The sequence below is a fragment of the Populus alba genome, chromosome 1, assembly GCF_005239225.2.
Source record: "Populus alba chromosome 1, ASM523922v2, whole genome shotgun sequence".
NCBI classification, from domain to species: Eukaryota; Viridiplantae; Streptophyta; class Magnoliopsida; order Malpighiales; family Salicaceae; genus Populus; species Populus alba.
Genome location: NC_133284.1, coordinates 46,511,507 through 46,535,696, shown reverse-complemented (window position 1 = coordinate 46,535,696; position 24,190 = coordinate 46,511,507). Strand labels below are relative to the sequence as shown.

Below are 24,190 nucleotides of genomic sequence, written 5' to 3'. Positions count from 1 at the left end.
TGGTTATTATGTGGTAAGTTAAGTGGCAATTGGGTTTTTTAACAAATAAAAAATAATTAAATAATAAAAAGTTGTTGGTGTGTGCAACAACACAGCATAGCTACTAAAATGCCTTCCCACCATGGTGTTGGAAGCGTCTTTTTGTATTATTTCTTATAGGGCAACACGTGGTTTTGAGTGGCTAGTTTGTCGCCGGTGGGACATTTCTTTTCTCTCTCCTTCTCCTAAAATGATAGCTTAGTCCTATTTGTTACTGATATTTCAAATCAAGTCCTTTTTTTTTAAATTTTAATTTTAATTTTTGATCCTTTTATAAAAGTTTTATTTGTTTTTAATTTTGTCTATCAATTCCAATTTGATGTATAGTGGTCTTTTCAAGTTAGTCCTTATTCTTTTAATTTTTAAATTTTTTTTGGTCCTTTTGTAAATTTTTATTAGTTTTCAATTTTATTTTACAATCCAAATATATGGTATTATATTTTCTAATTTGGTCCTTATTGTTCTCATTTCTAATTTTTCTCTTAGTCCTTTTGTAAAAGTTTAATTTATTTTCAATTTCATCATTCAATTTTATGGTATATATATTTTTTTTATCAATCTAGTCCTCATTCTTTTTCTCATTTTGTTAAGGTGATATTTTTTTTCAATTTTATCATTCAATAAAAAAAATTGATTTGATTTTTTTATGTCAATTTTGATCCTCATTCTTTTGATTTTTTATCCTTTTTTTCTAAATTGATTTTTCTTTTCAATTTCACCCTTCAATCCAATAAATATATATATTTTTTATTTTAATCTTGATCATCATTTTTTTATTTGCTAATTTGTTAATACTTTTTTATAATTGAAATTATTTTTTAGGAATTGATCTTCATGATTTTTTAGATATGATGTTTTGGGTTTAATAATTCGGGTCAAAAGTTTGAAAAGTTACACGAGTTGATTTTTTTAAAAAAATAAAAAAAGTGCTTCATAATCATCTTAGTTTTTTCTTTTGAGTTATTCTAATAACATAATCTAGACTGCAGATTTGACAAGATATTTTAGGTTGACTTGACCGTGATTACCAAAATTATAGATTTGTTATGATGACTCAAATTTACAAGGGCTAGTTTTTTTATATCCATTTCTTCCCATTTTGTTCTTTTTGTATTTAATGGGTTGTGAATTGAGATGCATTGTTTGCCTTTTTTAGACAAATATTTTTTTTCTAGATTATTTTAATTACTTTTATTTTTAAATTTTATCCATTTATTGTTATTTTTTATTTTTTTAATTAAAATAAAATTAATTTATTTAACCTAGTTAATATATAACTCGAATCATACATTTTTTATATTGAAAAAACACACTCACACTACCTAAATATTATTTTGTATATAAAAAAATTAGTTTGGCTTCATAATGAAGCGTTGACACTCTCTCTAACTCGGATAATTTTGGCTCACAAAAAAGAATCCATTTTTGTCGCGCACTTTCATCCCACTTCTTAAATAAGAAAAAGAAACACCTTAAAGTTTGTTTGTTTCTCCTTCCTCTATTTGGCCATAAAGCCCTTGATTGATGAATTTTCACTATGTGCCTTGGAAAGGATAAAATAGAGGGAAAAAAACCTGAGGGTGTTGAAGATTTAAAAGGTGATTGGAATTTTCTATTTATGGAAATTGAAGAGGATGGAAAATGGGAGGAAAATGGAAAGAGATTAAAAATTAGAATATATTAATGTTAATTAATAATAATATAATATAATAAACTCATCAAATGATTAAAAAAATCAAAGTAGAGTACTATTGGGCCAAAAATAACGGACCCCAAGTTGTTAAAGTCCAATCGAAGTATCCAAATTCAAATTCAGTCACAGGTCCCACAGTGTGCTCTCTTACACAATTGTGCTCTCTTCCTCTCTCTCTCCTTTTCGCTCCTGATATTTCCATATATACATAAAAAAAGCCCTCTCTCAATAAAATCTCTTCAAAAAATAAAATAAAAAAACGTTTCGAGTTGATAAACCCTATGGACCTGCTCCGATCAAATCTCTCACGGGTTCGGATCCCCGAACCAACTAATCGCATCTACAAGCAGGAGTGCTGCGTCTCTTTCGAAACTCCGGTATTCTTTTCTTTCTTTCCGTTTGGTTTCCAAGAAAGTTCAATTTTTATTGAAAGAGGAAAATAAATTCGAATATTTTTTTGTAAAATAATCTAAATAACCACAACTCTGCTTCATGTAGATGATAACTCTCTAAGTTCTAATAGTTGCTTGCTGTGGCATTGTTCTGGTTTGCTAAATGTATTTCTGTTTGGTTCACGATAAAGTGAAAGGAAAAAGAAATAAAATCACTTATTAAGTGAATGAATACAAATTTTGTTTTTATGATTTTTCCTTTTGAAAAAGCATGGAAGTGAGGAAAATACTAGCCAGACTTATTTTTTTTAATTTAATATTTTATGTTCTTTCATTTTGATGCAATTGCAGTTATTAAATATCTTTATATATATATATATATATATATCTTATGCTGCTGGCATTTTCTTTGATGAATTCCAGAGGTCTGAAGGCGGGTTGTTTGTCGACATGACTACGTTTCTTGCTTTTGGGAAAGATTATGTGGGTTGGAATTATGAGAAGACTGGAAACCCGGTTTATTTACACATAAAGCAAACAAGGAAGGTGGTCCCTGAAGATAGGCCTTTGAAGAAACCAACTCTTTTGGCTATAGGTACTCAAATATTTATCATGGTCTGCGCATATAATTCAATTGATTTCATGATTGTTTAAAGGTTATGATTAATATTGGGGTGTTCTTAAAGAAGATTGTAGGATTCATTATTGAGAATTGGTTATGAGTTGCAATCATGCTTCTGCATGGATGTGTTGTATTGGTTAAAGAGTGATTTTGTAAGACATGTATTTATATTGAAATGAAACTTACAGTCTAATATTTAAGCTTTTGGGTCTGATTTGGTGCTGCTTGGGTTTAGATGTTTTTGTTTCAAATCCCCTTTAGCTTACAAGAGGAATTGGCTTGAAAAAGAATTTCAAGCATTGAAAGTACATCTCTGCTTGCCATCAGATGCCCCCCCTCTTCTCTCAAATATATAGATTTTCTTAATGAATCTTTTGGAAACCGAGAAAAGCACCCTAACCAGATTCATTTTAAAGTCAACATAGATATTTTGGATTCTTCAAAACTACAATTTCCCACTGTGGTATAACTTCTACACTATGAACTTCTAGTCTTAGATACGAACTGACATGCACTTTTGAAGTTTTGTATGCCTCATTCAGTTTTTGCATGTGAGCCACTTGTTTTTAGGTGTCCCTAATGCTTTACCTGTTATCACATGAAAGCCTAATAATTCTTAACAAAGTTACGAATTTTTCTTTTAATTATTGGCTAGCTGAGAACAATACTTAAGTGATTTTTTGTATTTGTAGGTGTCGAAGGGGGATTTGACAACACTGAACCTGAATATGAAGAAAATCACAATATAGTGATATTACCTGATTATGTTACTTTACCATTCCCTTCAGTGGAGTTGCCAGAGAAGGTGCATTGTTGTCACTATATCTTTGTTTTAGTTTTTTAATCTTAATATTATCTTACCATCCAGAGGAAGCCTTACTGTGACAAAAACCATTTTTCTAATACTGCAGGTGAGGTTGGCAGTTGATGCTATCATAATGGCTGAAGGTGCTGAGAGGAAAGAGCAACTTGCTGCCTGGATAGCTGCTGACAAGAAGCAAGTTAGTGCATATGCAATGAGTTTACCACAGATTGACAATGGTGTTGTTATTCCACCATCCAGGTGGAAATGTGCCAAGTGTGACAAAAAAGATAATTTGTGGCTGAATCTTACTGATGGAATGATTCTTTGTGGGAGAAAAAAATTGGGATGGAACTGGAGGCAACAACCATGCCATTGAACATTACAAGGAGACAAGCTACCCTCTTGCTGTGAAGCTTGGGACAATTACTGCTGATCTCGAAGCAGCAGGTAATGCCAACTTGCATTGTGAAGGAGTTGGAATGATTTTCTTTACTTAATTATGTGCTTGAGTGTATATAAGTCCTGTCAAAATCATGCTTCTTTTGAATGACGTGTACAAAGTCAAATTTCTTTTTGGTATTTCTTGCATTGGTCAAGCAGTTATATTAGCATTATTGTTTAAGCTATCTTGCTGTTAAACAATGGATAAGTGTACTGGAATGGGATTTTTGGTTAAAATTTAGTATACACCATCAACAAATGACAAGGCCAAACAAAATTGCAGTTTGGCATTAGGTATCCAAAAGGGGAAGAAGTTAGATGCTGGGTAGAAAGCGTAGCTATCTGCATAAATATCTGTGCATGCTTATTGGCTTCATGGCTGTTCTTTAATTGAGTGTCATGAGTGGCTTGAGGTTGGTGAGGACAAATCATGGCATGTATTGGACAATGTGAATTGGACTAATGGTTGTGCACCATTTTAGTGGAGAATAAATCCTTATAAGATATCTATCTCAGTGCTGCTTCTTTACAAGACAACAAAACTACATCCAAGATAAAGTGACTATCCTTCTAAAAGGCAGCTCTGTATGCTTGAAATTAAATGTCCTAATTCAATTATATCATGAAGAGGATAAATAATTTACAAGCCTGCAATTTACCTATGCATGTAAAAGATTTTTCTGGAAGTTAAATGTCTAAACCCAGTTATCCTGTGAAGAGGATAAGGATTTATGCCCTTAAAGCTTCCACCACAATTTGTTGTCTTGAATAGCTTTTAGTTGATCTTATGCAGATGGTACACTGTGGCTTATTAACAAAATGCAATTGCAATCTGTGGAAAGCTAGAAATCATATCTTAGCAAAGTGGACTATTAAAGAAGGAGAAAGTGGGGAGTTTACTTTTTGTGATGATATGCACTAATTATGTACACACATGTTTAGAGAAATTATTTGCCTCCATGAAAAGTTGCTAGGTATTCCTTAGACATCTTTGATTTGCTTCACTTTGTTGCAGTTATGTTTCTAATAAAATTGGAAAGAAGTTAAATGACATGTAGAAAATTAGCTTCCAAGCTACTAAATATGAATAGTTCTATTTTTTGTTTTGTTTTGAGTAACAAATGAAACTGTTGAAGGATAGAATTATTATTTGTTATTATTGCATGGCTATTAATTCTGGAAAATGAATCCATGCTATAATGGTGCTAAATGGTTGTTTAAAAGGAAGACTTCCTACTTTAGCATCGAAGGAAACACATAAAACTCCTAAAGTAAGATAGAAAATAAACAAAATGTGCAAGTGCCGGTGGAGACATGGCTAGGAAAACTTGAAACTCTGCTTGCTTTTCATAGTTAATTCTGCTCATTTGGATGCACTGTCTTGTTAATTTGAAGAAAAGAGAAACCAAACTGTCTTTGGTTTAATATTTTATGCATGCCAGATTCTTTTCAACTATTCTTTGAGGATTTGTTTTACGGAACCTGAGAACTAACCATGGGTACACATTGTGGCAGCTCAGATGTTTTCTCTTATCCAGAGGACGATAGTGTTGTGGACCCACTTTTAGCACAACACCTGGCATTTTTTGGCATTGATTTTTCAGCCTTACAAAAGGTTAGTTATCTCTACTAAAATGTATTTGTAGTCTAGTAACACGGGGTCTGTCATCTGTGCTGTTTACTGTACACTTACAAGTCATACAGCAGACATGTAGGTTGAAGTTTTTTTATTTTTCATAGAAAACAAGATAATTTGCATGCTATTCCTTTTATCCTTGTATGGCGATGGCTGAAATGTAATTACTTTTTACATTAACATTGACTTCGAAGCATAAGGAAATTTATGCCTATATTATTCTGTGTGTATGATTATAAATGGGAAGTTCTAATTATTCCTATCTGGTAGAGGTTTTGAAAACAGTGAATAAGAAAAATAACAGTGTGAGATGTCCATCTATATGAATTTGCAGCCTACTAACAAGGTCAGTGTAAAAGATTTTATACAATAATGATATGTTTTGGCAATATCATGTCTTAGTTACTAATATTTCACACATACAGCTGTAGGTTTGAGGATTTGAGTTTTTGGACATTTGACACCATGTGTCTCATCACATAATGATTCACCCTTATGGTTTGACCCAGTACCAGTATCGACTTCTTGTTTTCAGACTGAAATGACAACTGCTGAGAGGGAACTTGACCAGAACACCAACTATGATTGGAACCGAATTCAAGAAAGTGGACAGGATGTGGAACCCATTTTTGGACCAGGTTATACAGGACTTGTGAATCTTGGAAACAGGTAACATTTGGTCTTTGTAAAGTGCTGTTGTGAACCATTCTTGTTTCCTAACTTTTTTTCTGGCAGCTGCTACATGGCTGCAACGATGCAAGTTGTGTTTTCAACTCGGTCCTTCAATTCACGGTTAGTTTACATCAAATATGGGTAAAAATGCAGAAACTCTTTGATAGACATGTTTCCGTGTATATAAATGTCTTTGTGCAATATGCAATGAAATGCTTATGTTTTCATGTGTTTGGTACACAAATATCAGACATTCATTTGTAGTTCAAACATTTTACTTGTTTGCTCATATATTTGGTGTAATTATGTCTTCAGATTCTACATTAACCAAAGCTTGAAAATGGCATTTGAGATGGCTCCTGCTGATCCAACTGTAGACTTGAATATGCAGCTGTGAGTATCTTGCACATTTAAAATACCATGAAAATCGCTCACTTCATATATTTTCTTTTCTTTTATGTTTTTAACTGCATTTCCTGCTATTCATCTCTGATGTTTATTCTAAGCCTCAAGTTTATGTGGCAGTACAAAGCTGGCACATGGTATGCTTTCTGGAAAGTACTCGGTTCCAGCACTGGAGGTATAGCAAATGGGTCAATATCATGTGCTTGATACAATTGCCTTCTTTTTATGATTGATTTTTGTTTTTCTTATTTGTTGTCCAGAATGATGATAAAGCTAATGCCATTACCTCAACAAGCAATGTAAGTTTTCTAACTTTTTGTCCATTTATTAGTCCCGGGTTTTGTTTATGGAGATTCTTAAATCGCATTATGAGATGAATAATCTGTTATGATTCTTTATTAGAATTTTAAGTTATTGAATATCTTAGATATAGTGACCAAATTCTTATTCAATTTCAAATGCAAATCTCAGCTTATTATGCAATGTATTGTCAAGTTATTACTGTTTTTAAAACACAGATTATAGCTCAATGAGTATGATATTTTTGTACCTTTCATGCCTCATTTTCTTGTTGATACATGTCTTTGTTGTTTTTCTTATTTGACTTTAAACCTCTTATATTTTCTCTCCTTTTCTTTTCTTTTATCCATCTTCAATATTAGAAACAGGAAGGTATACCCCCTCGTATGTTCAAAGCAGTTATTGCTGCCAGCCATCCTGAGTTTTCTTCTATGAGGCAACAGGTATATGATTCAATGGAAACTACAATTTTCTTCATGAAATTTCTGAAGTGTTCTGTCCAAGCTATTTGAAAACTATCCAACTTGAGTTATGAGATTATGAATGAAATTTTTGTTCTTGTGGTTGACAAAAATAAGAATAAAGAAGACTCAAGTTATCATATATCTGAGTTTATGAATGTATGTATCTATTTAACGTCAAGAATTTTCTCAGTTGCAAGAGGATAGAATTTCTTGCTTGTTTCTTTCACATATTTTTTTTTTGAAGGGGGTGGGGTGGGTGGGGATTCTTGTCATCCCTACATACATCTTTGCAATTGTTGTTTGTTCCTGAAGTGTAGGAAGAGGTCTTGAGATACTGAGTTTTTATGTTCAGGATAGAAGAAAGGATGTATATATACTTACTTGAAAAATGCACTCAGCCTACATGAAAACTCCATAGCATAAAAAGGCTTGTTAAAAATTCTAGGAGAGAGGAAGTCAGTTTGGTGGAACTTAGGTAATTAAATATTTAGAATCACGCAGAATGGTACATATACTTGTAGTAATTGACTTGGCTGCAATATAAAGACATCAGTTGGGTGGGGAGCATAACACACAACTGTTACTGTTCATGGAACTGATTCAATAAAATATCATGTCAACATATGTGTAGGATGCATTGGAATTCTTCCTACACTTTCTTGACCAAGTTGAACGTGTTAATGGTGGGAAACCTGCATTGGATCCTTCAAGAAGCTTCAAGTTTGGAATTGAAGAACGTATCTTGTGTCCATCTGGAAAAGTTGGGTTCAATAGAAGGCTTGACTATATTCTTTCTTTGAATATTCCACTACATGAAGCTAGTAATAAAGGTGTTCTTCCTTCTTTGTTCTTTCTTCTTTTGCTGAACCATATACATGGAGTTACATGCTAACGGTTTTCATATTTTGGAATTCAGAAGAACTGGAAGCCTTCAGCAAATTGAAAGCAGAAAAGACTTCTGAAGGAAAGGATTTGTAAGTACAAATGTTTAGTAATCCTGTTTATACCCTAAAACTTGGCTTAGAATAGCCAGTTGTTTCAGGTCCAGTGATGAAATTGTACGTCCAAGGGTTCCCCTAGAAGCATGTCTAGCTAATTTTTCAGCCCCAGAGGAGATACAAGATTATTATAGCACTGCCTTGAAGGCCAAGACAACAGCACTGAAGTATGTATTATGATATTTCCCTGGTTTTATGATGTCATAAGAGTGTTCAGAGGCACACTGATGCAAAGTTAGTGTTTTTTACCATCGTGGTTATGTGCTGCAGGATTGCTGGTCTAACTTCATTCCCTGATTATTTGGTGCTGCACATGCGGAAATTTGTTTTGGAGGAAGGCTGGGTGCCAAAAAAGCTTGGTAAATTTTATAGGTGCTTCGTCACTTTTCATAACATCAATGGTCTCTTAAGACAGATGTATAATTCTTGTTGATTGTTTTTATCCATTCAGATGTCTACATAGATGTTCCTGATATCATAGACATTAGCTACATGCGAAGCAAAGGCCTTCAACCAGGGGAGGAGTTGTTACCAGATGATGGTATGTGACATGTTTTGAAATTTCCAATTTCTTCATTTGATTGCTTGTATGGAAAACTAGATTTTTTTAGCCTTGTAGGTTATGTATCAGCGTGTTAATCCTGTCAAGTTACCCTACATATTAAGCCACGAGTGCCAATGCTGTAGCAGGTCTGGTCTTGACACACAAGTCACCTATGCCTTGAAATTGTTTCCGTACTCTCAAATTGGGGAGAGGGTGTGGGAGAACAGTTGGGCAGGCTGAACGTTATGTGCAACCTAGAACTTCCACCAAGTTATTAGGTGCACTTCCACTGGCTAACATTACACAATGACTCATCATTGAATCCTCTCCAGAAAAATCTTTTGATTGATTGTTCATTATAGATTGTATGTTAGTTGGGCTTTAGTGAAACTGAAATGAGTCGACTTCAAACATTTCTTCCATGATAAAAAAACCACCGACAATTCAATTGAAGGTGTGAGAAATAAATTGTAGAATTGTTGCTTGGTGTTGATGCTGTGTTTCTGATGTGCAAGCTATGCTCTTGGGATGCCCCCCCCCCCATTTAGTGGTGGTGGTATATGGTCATACCTTTCTCATTTTTCTTTTTGTGAAGAGATTTAGAGTTGCGTTAGTTAATTTTTCTTTTCATACTGCATAGTCCCTGAGGCAGAGGTGGAATCAAATATGCCTTTGGCCAACGAGGATATTGTTTCCCAGCTTGTCTCCATGGGTTTCAACTATCTTCATTGCCAGAAAGCTGCTATAAATTCATCAAATGCTGGAGTAGAAGAGGCTATGAATTGGTTACTTTCTCACATGGATGACCCAGGTATATAAAATATGCTGTTAACTTGGTGAAATGTTTCATGTCAGGAAACTCACTTCCCATTGAGATTCAGCTTCTGCAGATGTGATGTGGGAGGTAGAATGTTGTGTTGGTAATTGATATGGTTACATTCCTTCTTTCAGATATAGATGCTCCTGTTTCCCAGGGCGCACATGGTAATGAAGTCATGGATCAATTGAAAGTTGATACTTTACTCTCATTTGGTTTTCAAGAAGAAATTGCTCGGAAGGCACTGAAGGCTTCGGTAAAAATACTACTGTTTGTTCTTTTTGGCATAGGATTGCATTTGGCCAATGTTGCTGTATAAAATATTGCAAAAAAGTTCAACAATTTCATAATTTTTTTCTCTGAACTCTCCAGGGTGGTGACATTGAAAAGGCCACTGATTGGATATTCAACAATCCTGATGCTTCTGTTTCATCTGACATGGAAACTTCCACATCAAGCTCTAAACCTGCTCCAGATGATACTGAGCTGCCTGATGGTGGAGGGAGTGAGTTTTTAAACCCTTGTTTTCATTATATTGATTGTAAACATATGATACTCAAATGTTTTACAATCTTACGTGGCTGCCTTTAATTGATGGAAAGTTTATTGTGAATATGTGCTTTCTATCTTATCTAGCCTGGTGCATTGTCTATTTACATTTCCCCCTTTTGTTGTTTTCTTTCCTCTAGCCTCCATGTTAACTCATGACAGTACATTTGGCTGTTAGAAATCATTATAATGGCCTTGATGGCAATCTTTTAATATTTGCAACTAGAGAAAGGACTAAAGGCAAAACCTAACTTTTTGTGGTTCAATAGCTCTCACTTCAAATTGTGTTTGCATATGTATATTTGTATTGAGTTTTCCCGTTGTCATAATCTGTTCTTGAGCTTTTATTTCTAAATATTCTGAAATCATGAAAACAATATAGGATCAAGCTTAATTGGAGGGTGGTGTATCTGCTTTGGATCGCCAGCATCTGCTGTTTAATTGCTAAATTATACATGTCTACATAAGCATTGTTTTCTTCAATCCTTTCTTCATCCTGGTAGCATATTTGAGTTCAGTAGTTGGATATTCGAATTATACAGTTGGTTTTGTTGTGCCTTAATGCAGAATACAAACTTTTTGGGATAGTGAGCCACATGGGAACCTCCACCCACTGTGGACACTACGTTGCTCACATACTGAAAGATGGCAGATGGGCAATCTTCAATGACAGCAAGGTTGCAGTCTCCGTAAACCTCCCCAAGGACATGGGATATTTGTACTTCTTTGAGAGGCTTGACAGCTGAAATGTGTGAGAGCTTTGGGATTGGATGGGAGATGTTCAATGGAGAAAGAAACAAGATTTCAGTCTTTTGGATAACTGACAATTACCTACCCATGAAGTTCTTGGCCTTGCATTTTGTGGCTTCACGGAGTAAGTATTTTCCTCTTGGCCAGAACAAATTTCTTATGTACTTGACATTAATTTTTAGACGTTGTTGATCCTCTTCTTTTCGAAATAATATATGAAAAAAAAACCAAATCATTGACATATTAGGCCAATAGTTTAGTCTCAGAATCTGTACATGGACCCATGAGTTAATCTGTCGCCTGTTTCATCTCCCTCCCTTATCAGCCGATTACCATCTTTTTTTTTTAAATCTCCATATTTTGATTGAGACTAGTATTAAAAAAACATTTATTTAGTCATTCTATTCTGATATCGTCAATCCCTATACCCCCCCCCCTCACGCATCTTTTAACGAGTTTATTTAAATAATAGTTAACTGATAAAAATTATCTATTAGAGAATTCTTGAGACAAGATTATGAATCTTCATTTCTTTGATGAGAATAATCACTTAATTTTGCTGGATGATGATGTGAAATTGTTAGAGATATCAAGAAGGTTTGGTAGCAATGCGTTCTACCCCTGTATTCTATGGAGCACCTTTAAAGTTAAATTTTAGTAGCTGTTCAGAAATATAGTAATACGTCAAAAAAGAAAAGAAAAAAAGATCTCCATAATTTTTTAATTTAAGTTTTTCAATGTTTTTTAAATGAAAAAAAAGTAGTATATTTTTTTATATATACAAATATTTTTTTTCGCAAAGGAAGAAAATATTATTTATTTTTATATTTAGCTAGTGTATACCTTTCATTTTCATAATAATTTTTAATTTAAATGAAATAAAATTAATGTTTTATAATTAGACTATTATAAATACAAAATAATAAGATAATTATTACAAATTATGTTTTTGATTTCAAATTAAAAATAGTTGAAACTAGATTGGTGGCTTGTGTTGCCTTGTAGGCTAGACGAAAGTTTTTCATGTAGAAATGCAGCTAATATTTTAAAAAAGCAAGAAACATCAGGCTCAACTTGATTTAATAAACATGCATTTTTTAAATAATATAATTAAGAAAAATAAACAATTCAATGAAAACAAAAAACAGAATGTTGAAATGTCGTCAGTCTTTTCTATTTTTGTGTTGAAAAACTTTGGTCTAGCCTTGTAGGCTAGACCAAAGTTTTTCAACACAAAAATAGAATGTAGAAATGAAGCTAGTATTTCAAAAAAGCAAGAAATATGGTACTCAACTTCTTCAATAAACATGTTTTTTTTTTTAATAATATGATTAAGAAAAATAAACAATTCAATTTAAAAAAAAAAAGAATGTTGAAATGTCGTTAGTGTTTTAAAAAAGCAAGAAAAATTTGCCTCAACTTGTTCAATAAACATGTTTTTTTTTAATAATATGATTAAGAAAAATAAACAATAAAAGTAAATAAATTGAACTACAAAAAAATAAAATAAAATAATGATCAATTCAAAAAATAAACACTTCACAATATTATAAAAAATTATCCTTTTAATATTTGATAACAAAACAAAAATAAAATAAGAATGTGATAAAAACGAAAGTAAAATGAAAAAAATAATCTAAATTTTAATTATCAGCAAATTAAATCTTAAATAATGAAATTGAATAAAACAACAAAATTCAAATATTAAACAACTCAATGTTGAACGGTGAAATAAAAAAAAATCCAATATAAAAAAAGCAATGAAAAAAAGAAGAAGACATAAGTCCACTTAGGTTAACATACTAACATGATTTTTAAATAACTTCACCATAAAAGAAAGGAAAAAATCATGAAGCCTAATTTCAAGTCAACCTAATGTTTAATAATAAAATTTTAAAAAAAATCATCAATTTTAAAAAAGAACTTGAAAAAAGATTGAAGTGAACTCGAGCTAATTTTTAAAATTCATGACTCGAGTTATGAGGTTAAGAATAACTTTATAAAAAGTAAACTCGAAAAAATCATGAAACCAAATCCTCAATCAACAAAATATCAACGAATAAAATTAAAAAAATCAATTAAAAAAATAAAAAAACAAAAAAAATAACAATAAAAAAATGGAGATCAAATTCAACATTAAAAAATAATAAGGGATGAAATTGAAAAAAAAAATAGTAATAAGAAAAATAAAGATCAAATGAAATCAAATACCACATGATGAAACTAAAAGAAAAGAAATTAATAAAAAAAATTCAAAAAAAATAAATAATAATTAAAAAATAAAAAATAAATTTGATACAATAAAACAATTAATAAATTTTGTAAACCAACATGATTATTGAGGAGAGGAAAGAGTAAAGAGGGAGAAGGAAAAAGCCTGCCATAGCCTAGCTACTGTCCCCCAATCAACACGTGTCACACCACCGAGATGAGTATGAGGTGAGAATTCCAACACCATTATTTTTCTGATTTTTTATTGAAATAAAAAAACTAAAAAGGAAAAAAAAGTTTTATGCTACGAAATACATTCTCAACTAGAGTTTAAATATGGATATTGATATATGTAGAATTCAATTCAGTTATAAAAGCTTTTTCGATTAATTCAATATTCCCCACACTTACGCATTGAAAATCTTAATGCAGTTGGTTAAAACAAAAGGTGCGTATTGAAAACTAAATATGACCGCAGTTTCAAATTGGCACTTATAATTCACTGGGCGCTATCTGTCTTTAATGGTTATTATGAACAATATACATTTTTCTTGGTCAATATTTTAAATTGCTAATATAAATAACTATGGAAACTGTTATAAATTCAAATGTGTGATTTTTTTTTAAAAATTTTTTCTACTTAAAGTGTTATTATTATTTCTCCTATTTGGGTGTACGAGTTTTAATTTTGAAAATGTTGAAACATCGACATGTAATAGAAACTCTTACTTTTGAAAACCAATTTCTCAATAAAGAATTATTGAAGTTAATTAAATATCAACATCAATCAAGTGTTCAAATAGGCTGTAACAGGATTATAATTAATTTTAGAAAAATCAAAGAGGGGGGAAAGAAGAGGAAGGGAGATGTTTTGGATTTTGACTCGAACAATGAAAACGTCACCGTAATTGGAAGAAAATCTTTTATTCAAAAAAAGCCTATCAAAGTATCTTATAACATATGCACACACATAAAAAGCTTGGTACCATTAATTTCCTTTTCCTTTAAGAAAACCATATTACACATATTTGTAGTTGCAGCAAGAAAAAATATTCTTGGTTAAAATGGTTGTCGAGACAATAATTTTTGTAATGCAACATAATATAAAAATTAATTACAAACATGGTATTGAATATAAAAACTTGTATAATAATTGTCGTCAAAATCAATAAAAAAATGTTTTTGTAAGGGGATTTTAGTGGTAGTAATCATCATATCAGCTCATCCAAGCTACTGGGGATATCAAATCTCAAACGATATCGACTTGTAACGATCCCTCTCTTCTTCAATGCTACCATTGACACAAGTTGTGGACGAAAAATGCAAGAGGATTCTGGCAACTAGACTTTTTGGGTTACGAGAAATTTACTCCAAAATCGGCTTCACTAGACGGTTTTTCATTTAGAAATTGAGTGCTTGTGTTTTTTCAAAGCTTTAATTATGCACCGACTTGTCAAAAAGAAAGAGAAATTCTTACGAGCATTTTGCCAGATAACGCAATCTTAAAATAATATTATAATCTAATATATATTTAATTGAATTGATAATTAATCTACAAGTTATCTGATACATGCTTGAAGGCTGAAATATTAGCATCAGGGACAACATTCACCGCCGTTCAATGTCAAGGTTAGCATTGATTATCTTCGACTGCATGGTGTATGATAATTTAAGGTTATATTTGGCATAATTCTTGAAAATTCATTTTCATTGTTTTTTAAACTTTTGAGTCAGAGAAGAATTATAAATATATTTTATTAGAAATGACTAGGCTTTTTCAAGAGAACTTTTCAACAAGAGGACTTTGTAATAACTAGGCCTTTATATTCTTTGTACATAATACTCAAGCAGCCTTTTCTCCTCGTACCAACCTTAGCAGAAGGACTTCAAAGATCTTAGATGAGTTAACGTGAGAGTCGTTTTAGGGGAAAATGAAGATTGATCATCTGGGATCGATAAGATGAAATGAATGCTTAAATTAGTTCACTATTTGTTTATAGAAAAAAACGAAATCTGATTTGCCTGAAGAAATCTTTACCGGTAAAGAAAGCTCAATATAGTGAGCAACGAAGCAAATAATAAGATGTATTATAAAAAGAAGAAGAAATTATACTAAATAACCTTTATTTCACACATGAAAGAAGGTTAAGAAAAATGTCACTTGTTAGTAAAAGCAAGATATACTCCACATGGTAAAACTTATTTACAAAATCTGATTTTAGCTCGTAAATTATCGAATTAAAAATTATATTATCAAGTTATATGTAATTAATGCTGAAAACTTGTGTATCCTTTAGGACTCCAATTTGAGAGTGTCTTCTTCTAAGTATAAGAATACTAGTTTGAGAAGACACTCATCAATCAAGTAGATGTTTTCACTCAAAAAAACCTTATCTAAAGGAGAGTTGGTCATTGTTAAGTTGGGTATTTAAGAATATTAGTTTAAAGAAGAGAATGTTAGATATTGGTTGAATTCCCAGTTTAAGTAGGAATGCTTGATTAAAACAAAAGAGGGATTTGTGTTAGACTGATGAATAAGAATTTTTGTTTAACTAGTTATTAGAATTCTTGTTACATTATAATAGTTAGAAGTTGGAATCTCCGTATGAATATAAAAACCTATGTATGCAAAATTAAAGAGTGTTGGATATTAATGAATAAGAGCATGTAATATTCAAATACTTTAGTGTTTTACAGTTTATTTGAAACCCAAGTTCGATTCACATGGTTAAATCAATTTTTGTATTTAAAATCTTTTTGAGGGTATTTATTTGAATTCAAAATGGAATTTATTAAGGAAAGAAACCATATATATATGTAAATACCTCATATAGGAATAATTATCATGTGTAGTACATTTCACCATTGTATTGTATATAACCCTAAATGTATAAATACAAAGGGATGGTTGCTTTATCAATCATCCATCACAGTTATACAAAAGACTATCTCTCAATTCTAACTTGGTATCTGAGCTTGAATATTGTCTAGCAGCCTTCTCCCTCACATCAAGTTCTCTTCTTCCTATTAACTAGAAAATTAACTAGCACCGCTGTTTATGTTCTTCTCTTATTTCATCTGTTATTCCTCCAACACTCTTCTACTTATCTTCATTCGTTACTCTATAAACAATCAAGATATTCAACACTCTACAGTTGCTGCATTAGCACTTCAATCCTCTTTCTCCCTTATAGTGCCAACAACCACCTATAGTGCGTTCACTCTTATTGCTGCCATCATATCTCTTCCCAACATGCAACAGGTAATTTATTTAAAACTCTCTAACACCAATTTTTTGTATTAGAGGATGCATATGAAATCATTCCTTTTGGGCCAAGCGTGTGTACCCTTTTGTTGATGGCACATCACCATGCCCTTCTTCTCATTTGGAATTTGTTGCGACATCTTCACCCTCTGTTAATCATGCATACTTGACATGGAAGTAGCAAGATCACTTAATCATGAGTGCCCTCTTATCCTTTTTTTCGGTGGAAGTTTTGCATTTGGTTGTGGATTGAAACACCTCTTATGATATCTGTAAAATGCTGGAAACAACTCTTGCCTCTCCTTCAAATTCAAGGATTATGCAACTTCACAGTTCTCTCCAAGATTTACACTAGCATGATGATTTTGCTAGCACTTACTTGTAGAAGGCAAAGGCTTTGTTTGATGAACTTGCAGTGGCTGACAGACAAATCTCTTTAGCATAATTCAACCTGTATGTGTTTTGGGGGTGACACAACGCTTTAAAGATCTAGCAACCAGCTTGTCTACTAAGGCTGATCCTATCTCCTACACTGATCTTCATAACAGTCTTCTTAAACATGAATTTCTTCACAAAGCTGTTCTCCAACCTACTGTAACAGCACCTCTGTTACCAACTCCAACGTAGCCACTAGCTGCATTCTTTGTGCAGCATCACTCTGGTGTCAATACTGCCAGACGAGTCATTTTCGTGGGGGCTGGAAAAATAATAATCGTAACAATGCGTATCGTGGAAATCATGTCAATGGTAGTTATAACTCAAGTCATCAATTTGGACAACAGGGACATCAATTCTCCTCTAGTTCTCCCTCTTGGATAACAAGATAGTTTGGGCAGCAAGGTAACCATTTTGGTGGGTATAATCACAACATAAAGTGTCGGTCGTGTTATGAATATGGGCATAATGCTCAACAGTGTTCTAAGTTGGCTAATCATCCCCTGTAAGCTAATACCAATCTCGTGTTTAATAATGCCCCTACAATGTCTCCTGTGACATGGTTTTCTGATACGGGTGTAAATCATTATGTAATGCCAGATCTTACCAGTATGATGAGTTCAGAACCTTACCTTGGTAATGATCATCTGCATGTTGGTGATAGTGAGGGCTTTGTTATTTCCAATATTGCTCACTCTAAAATTCATTCACCGAAATGAACTTTTACTTTATCCAATATTTTACATGTTCTACCATTAAAAAACCTCTGCTATCTGTTTAAAAGTTTTGCCTTGAGAATAATGTGTTTTTCGAATTTCATTCTTGTCTATTTTATGTTAAGGATCTCATGACAAAGGAAGTGCTTCTTTCTGGTTAGAGTAGAGATGATCTATATGTTTTGTCTGAGTCGTCTGCAACGTCGTTGCCTCAAGTTTTCTCATCTACATATCTCTCTACTTTCACTGATGTCTAGCATCGTCGACTTGGGCATCGCAGTGCACGCATCATGTATTTTTTGGTGAAAAATAAAAAGGTGTCATGTACGTCAAATCATTTTAATTTTAATTGTCTTGTGTGTCCTCTGGGTAAGTTGTGTCGTCTAACTCTAAAAACTATAGGTCATCAAACTCATGCTCCTCTTGATTTAATTTTTAGTGATGTTTAGGGTCCCTTCCCTATGTTGTCATCTGATGGCTTTTGCTATTTTGTTATTTTTGTGGATGCTCATACAAAGTTTATCTGGTTTTATTCTTTGGTTACTAAGTCTGATGTTTTTAATATTTTTCATCAGTTTCAGGCGCTTGTTGAGCGTCAATTTTCTTTAAAAATAAAATCTATTTAAATAAATTGAGGTGGTGAATATCAAAAACTCAATACGTATTTTAAAACAATTGGCATTTATCACCGTGTGATCTGCCTGCACACCCATGAACAAAATGACATGATTGAACGTCGTCATAGACATATTATTGAAACTGGGCTTACTCTTCTTAGGCAATGTCATGCTCCACTTAAATATTGGAGTTATACTTTTGAAAGTTCTGTTTACTTGATTAATCGCATGCCCACTTCGGGTCGAAATCATAAGACCCTTTTCGAATGTCTTTTAAAATCATCTCCAGATTATGCTTTTCTTCATATGTTTGGATGTCTTTGCTTTCCATTTCTTCGTCCATACAATACTCATAAGTTAGATTTTTGTTTGTCTGCTTGTGTCTTTCTAGGATATATAAACTCTCATTTAGGTTATTGATGTCTTGACTTGTCATCTAAACGTATTTATCTTGCTCGTCATGTCCGGTTTCATGAACATATTTTTCCTTTTGGTAAATTTGAACAAATTGCAGTCCCATCTACACACCTTTCTGCTGCCACTATATCGGTTACTTTATACCATCCATAGCCTCCATCTCCAGCAGGTAAAGGTTCAGATTCGCCATTCTCGCATGCATTGTCCATCGTCCTTGCCAGCTTCCCTAGTTCTTCCCCTGCTGGTTACCTATTGTGACGGTCACCCCTGCAAGTTCTCCAATTGGTTCTCCCTCTCAGTCTGCACATATATTGAGCTCCTCACCCTTAGGTTCTTCCTCTGATTCCCTTCATGGAATTAAATTATATGTTGATTTGTCTAAATTCCATCTTTAGCAAGTCCCAGCCAGTGTTGATTCCACTCCATCCCAGCCGGCCCGACTACGTCCTATAGTGCTTCACCTACATCCACCCAAAGATGCTAATTTTAGTGTTGCGACTACCTCATAGGTTGCATCTTTACCTCAACATGAGTCGCTGTCTTTTAAGGATACCAACATGTATTTGGTTTGGCATAATGCCATGCAGGATGAAATCTAGGCACTTCACTCTAATCAGACTTGGTCATTGGTGCCCTCTCATCCGTCTATGAATGTGATTGGTAGTAGGCGGGTGTACAAGATTAAACGACATGTTGATGGTTGAATTGATTGATATAAAGCACGGTTGGTCACCTGCGGTTTCTCTCAATAAGAGGGGGTTGATTATTTGGAGATGTTCAGCCCGGTGGTTAAGCCTACAACGGTTCGCCTTGTGCTCACTATTGCTGTTTTATATGGTTGGGACATTCACCAGTTGGATGTTCATAATGCTTTCCTGAATGATGTTCTTCAGGAGGAGGTATACATGGCACAACCACCTAAGTTTGTTGATTCTGCTCTTTTATCTCAAGTGTGTCGTCTTCATAAATCTTTGTATGGCTTGAAACAAGCACCTCGAACTTGGTACAACCAGTTGAGCGAGTTTCTCATCTCCATTGGATTTCAGGTATCCACGATTGGCATTTCTTTGTTTATTCTCTCTCTCAAGGTGCCATGATTTATTTGTTTGTGTATGTTGATGATATTTTACTGACCGGGAATAACTCAGCTTTGCTTCATAGATTGATTACTTTACTGTGAATAGAATTTAAGCTTCGGGAATTGGGTTATGTTCATTTCTTCTTGGGCATTGAAGTTAAACCTATTGCTATGGGTATCTTATTAAGTCAACACAAGTATGCACTCGATATTATCCAACGAGTAGGTATGACTTCCTGTAAACCGATTGATACTCCTCTGTCTACCTCCTCTAAGCTAGGAATTGTGCCTGGTACTCTTCACTCCGATTCGACATGGTACTGATAGATTGTTGGGGCACTGCAATATCTTACTTTTTCTAGACCTGATATTTGCTATGCAGTCAACAAAGTATGTCAATTTATGCATACCCCTACTGAGGATCATTGGACTGCCGCTAAACGTCTCCTACGTTACTTGCAAGCTACAACAACCTATGGTTTGCACAGTACTCAGGACTCTCTTTTGACTCTTCATGGTTTCACAAATGAATATTGGACGGGCAGTATTAACGATCGCAAATCCACATGTGGTTATCTTGTGTACCTTGGTTCTACCCCTATCTCATGGAAATCCGGGAAACAACGCACTATTGCGCGATCTTCTACAAAAGCAGAATATAAAGCCTTGGCTGATGGTACTGTTGAAATTTTATGGACTCGCTCTTTATTGGCAAAACTTCGGATTTTTGCTTCATCGATGACTATGTTATGGTGTGATAACTTAGGGGCCACTTTCTTATCTGCTAATCCGGTGTTCCACGCTCGTACTAAACATGTTGAAGTTGATTATTACTTTTTCCGTGATCGCATTGCTAAAAGAGAAATTCAGGTACGGTTCATCTCTTTCAAGGATCAACTCGCTGATGTTCTTACTAAGCCTCTCCCTCTAGTCTCATTTGTTTATTTTCGATCCAAGCTTTGGGTGGAATCTCTACCTTCAGCTTGACGAGGTGTATTAAGGAAAGAGACCATATATATGTAAATACCTCAAATAAGAATAGTTATCATGTGTAGTACATTTCACAATTGTATTATATACAACCCTAAAGATATAAATACAAAGGGATGGTTGCTTTATCAATCATCCATCACAATTATACCAAAGACTATCTCTCAATTCTAACCGAATTCAATTTATAAAAAATGTGCAAAAGTAAATAATATTCCAAAAAATATCTATATTTTAACAAATATATATTTTTCAATAAATATTTAATAAACAATTAATATGAGATAATTAAGTTTATTTATATCTTTTTAAAATGTCTATATTTTTGTCATTTTAAATAAATATAAGGGTCCTTGTAACAAAAGAAGAAGATGAAGATTTGTATAACAAAAATAATCTCTAAATCAATAGCAGAATTGTTAAAAATTATTAATTTAATTTATTTCCACATGTATTTCAAACAATGTAATTAAATTAAATGATATGATTTAGTATTTTATTTTAAATATAAAAATTATAATATGTTATAATTGAATCAAATTTGTTTATAAATTAAATTAAATTAAATTCAATATAAAATTTAATTTCAAATAAGTTGTTAGTTTTCAACATACAGTAATTGTAGCTTAGTTAAATCCATATGTTTTTAATCGTATAGACTGTGGAAAAAGTATGTTAACATAAATAATTGAGGAATCATTTGATTAGACATCATCAATCAGGACCACAACATTACCAAGAATTCTCAATTCGTTTAAAAAAGTCTCCTCAATCCTCTTTCTCAATCGTTCCCCACCTAGTGGACATATTTGCCAAGGGAAGAAACATGCTTTGAAGAGGGGACATATATATATATATATATATATATATTTGTTATAAACTTTAGAAATGAATTGAAATTTAGATTTCAGATGAAGCTGAGACAGTGTATAAACCTTACGGAAACAAATTGATATTTACTTTGGTTCGAATAACAATGCACATTTTCTCTTTCAATCTGACCTTTTGATTTATTCTGTTTATTATTCTAACTCATTCATGTATTATTCAGCTGGATATCCCACCCGATACTTCAGTTTGTTTTTGTTTTTTTTTATTATGTACTTGTTATGTTTTTTGCTTTACTTGATAGTATTCTTGAATATAACACTTGTAAGAAGAAATTATATATAGTTTGACTGAGAAATATACATGTTTAATAACAATAAACATATCCGAATACAATAAGAAATCCAAGCATCAGAAAAGGGAATCTAGTTCTGGAAAGATAGAACATCAATAAACATGTAACATTCCATCTTTTGTCTAAATGAGCCTACTGGCATCCAAGCCATTGGGCATGTCGAACACCAACATATTGCTGCAGTAACTATCCTTCTCATCTTCAGTGCTGACATTGACATAAGTCGTTGATGAAGAACGCAAGGGAGTTGTACTAGACGAAGGTGTAGACAGAAACGAGCCGAAACTCAAACTTTGTAGTGTCTCAAAGGAAATATCGTTGGTGATGGGTTTATTATTAGAATCATGATACACGTAGTTTGACATGAAACTTTCACAAATATCGGGAGTGCTCTCTCCGTTGGCGTGCCACGAACTTCGTAGAGAATTTTGACAACTAAAGTTGGTTGGGTTACAAGAAAGTTGTTCCAAATTGGCTGCACTAATCTGGGTTTCATATAGAAATTGAGCACTTGGTGTGTTTGTACAAGCTTGGATTTGGTTTTGGAGCTCGTTTGGTTGGAAGCATTGAAATTGGTTTTGAACATGGTTGTTTCCAACTTGGCTATCTTGAACAAGTCTTGGACCGACATCTTGGCTAATATAGTTGCCTTGGCAGGACAAGTAAGGAGTGGCTAGATTCAAGAGATCTGGGTTCAAAATGGGTCCAATGCCAAGCGAACTTGAAATATTAAGCTGAGATGAGTTGTGGACAGTCGAGTTGAGAGCCGAGTAGAGTTGAAGAAGATCTAGGTGTGGCTTATGAGTCACAGGATCGATTCCCATCCTCAGTAGCCGTTTCCTTATGTGGGTGTTCCAATAATTCTTGATTTCGTTATCAGTTCGTCCAGGCAAGCGAGTAGCAATTGCAGACCACCTAACACAGTGTGAACAGAAGAAAAACTTAGTCACCGAGGAAATAGTGCAGAAAATGTATGGTTAATTAACTCGGTGACAACTCCGAGAGAAATAGAACAATCACTACAAAATGGCACAGAATATTTTTTTGTCTAGCATGTAAAAATCTTCTAACTACCAAATAGATAATGTCTATTAGTCAAATAACGAAAAGAAAAAGAAAAGAAGAAGTTAGGCAGAGGATAGAAAAAAACAAATATACTCACTTATTTCCCAAAACACTATGCAGCTGAATTATTGTCTCTTCTTCTTCAAATGAGAGCTTTCCTCTCTTGATGTCGGGCCTCAAGTAATTAGTCCATCGAAGACGACAACTCTTTCCACATCTTTTGAGTCCTACAATTGAAATTCACAACACAAAAGCATTAGTCAAGTTATTATGATAGCAGTGATGGTGAAAAAAAAAAAAAAAAAAACGATAGTTCTAAGCTCTAATTAACATCGCTCAACCAAAAGTTCTGCACAAGCCACAAAAATGGAGAATTAGCTTGAATACCTGCATTTTTTGGTAGGAGTCGCCATCTTCCATGCCCATGTTTCTGAATGTAGCTAATCAATTTTGTATCTTCCTCTTCTGTCCATGGACCTTTCTTTAGTCCATTTTTCTCACAACTAGGAGATTTTCCCATGATATTATTTGAAGGGCTAATCTTATTTGTTAACTTGTGAGAGAGAGGAGGGTGAGAAGGAGAGATAAGGCAAGTAGCTCACTCCTTTTGAGAAACATGTGCGTAAGTATTTATAGGGTAGAGAATTCAAGCAAGAGAAGCAAAGGAGCTAAAGAAGTCAATGCGATTTGATACCGTCTTTCTACATCACATAATATACGTGTCTTATTACAGCCCAAATAATAATAATAATGATAATAATGAACGTGTCTTGTTATGAAGAAAAATCACAATAACAAACAAAAAAGGTTAATTGTAATTAGTAAAATGAGACCAAACAAGGACAATCCAAAAACTATGATAAGAAAATAATTACGGGGCGTTGATAGATCCATTAACGTGGTTTATTAAAATCATTTGGTGTTTATCCAAATCAACTTGTAAATTTGACACATAAGAAATTAAGAGAAATTGCCAGCATTATTCATAACAAAGAGAGATGCTAATGATGCCATGATGATTGACTATTGTAAATGTGAGTGGAATTGTTTTTTTTGGTTACAAATATATTAAAATAATATATATTT

At 33.1% G+C, this 24,190-nt stretch overlaps 2 protein-coding genes across 2 annotated transcripts; one reads left to right on the top strand and one right to left on the bottom strand.

The window, feature by feature from the left end:
- Positions 1 to 1,893: 1,893 nt before the first annotated feature.
- Positions 1,894 to 11,371, top strand: LOC118058615 (ubiquitin carboxyl-terminal hydrolase 14-like). The gene is given in 21 exon segments (XM_035071339.2): positions 1,894 to 2,109; positions 2,548 to 2,719; positions 3,439 to 3,551; positions 3,658 to 3,885; positions 3,887 to 3,998; positions 5,513 to 5,607; positions 6,164 to 6,297; positions 6,364 to 6,420; positions 6,616 to 6,693; positions 6,826 to 6,880; positions 6,966 to 7,004; positions 7,374 to 7,448; positions 8,101 to 8,299; positions 8,386 to 8,443; positions 8,512 to 8,634; positions 8,738 to 8,826; positions 8,919 to 9,008; positions 9,652 to 9,822; positions 9,963 to 10,084; positions 10,201 to 10,333; positions 10,945 to 11,371. Coding segments are annotated over 21 exon segments (2,418 nt in total). The 5' UTR covers positions 1,894 to 2,013; the 3' UTR covers positions 11,124 to 11,371.
- A 10,658-nt stretch (positions 11,372 to 22,029) lies between these two features.
- On the bottom strand, positions 22,030 to 23,692 carry LOC118058614 (transcription factor MYB74). Its single transcript, XM_035071338.2, has 3 exons — positions 23,492 to 23,692; positions 23,202 to 23,331; positions 22,030 to 22,954 (listed from the first exon to the last, which is right to left on the bottom strand). Exons 1-3 carry the CDS (start codon positions 23,622 to 23,624, stop codon positions 22,162 to 22,164), a joined length of 1,056 nt encoding a protein of 351 aa, XP_034927229.1. The 5' UTR covers positions 23,625 to 23,692; the 3' UTR covers positions 22,030 to 22,161.
- Positions 23,693 to 24,190: the final 498 nt, after the last annotated feature.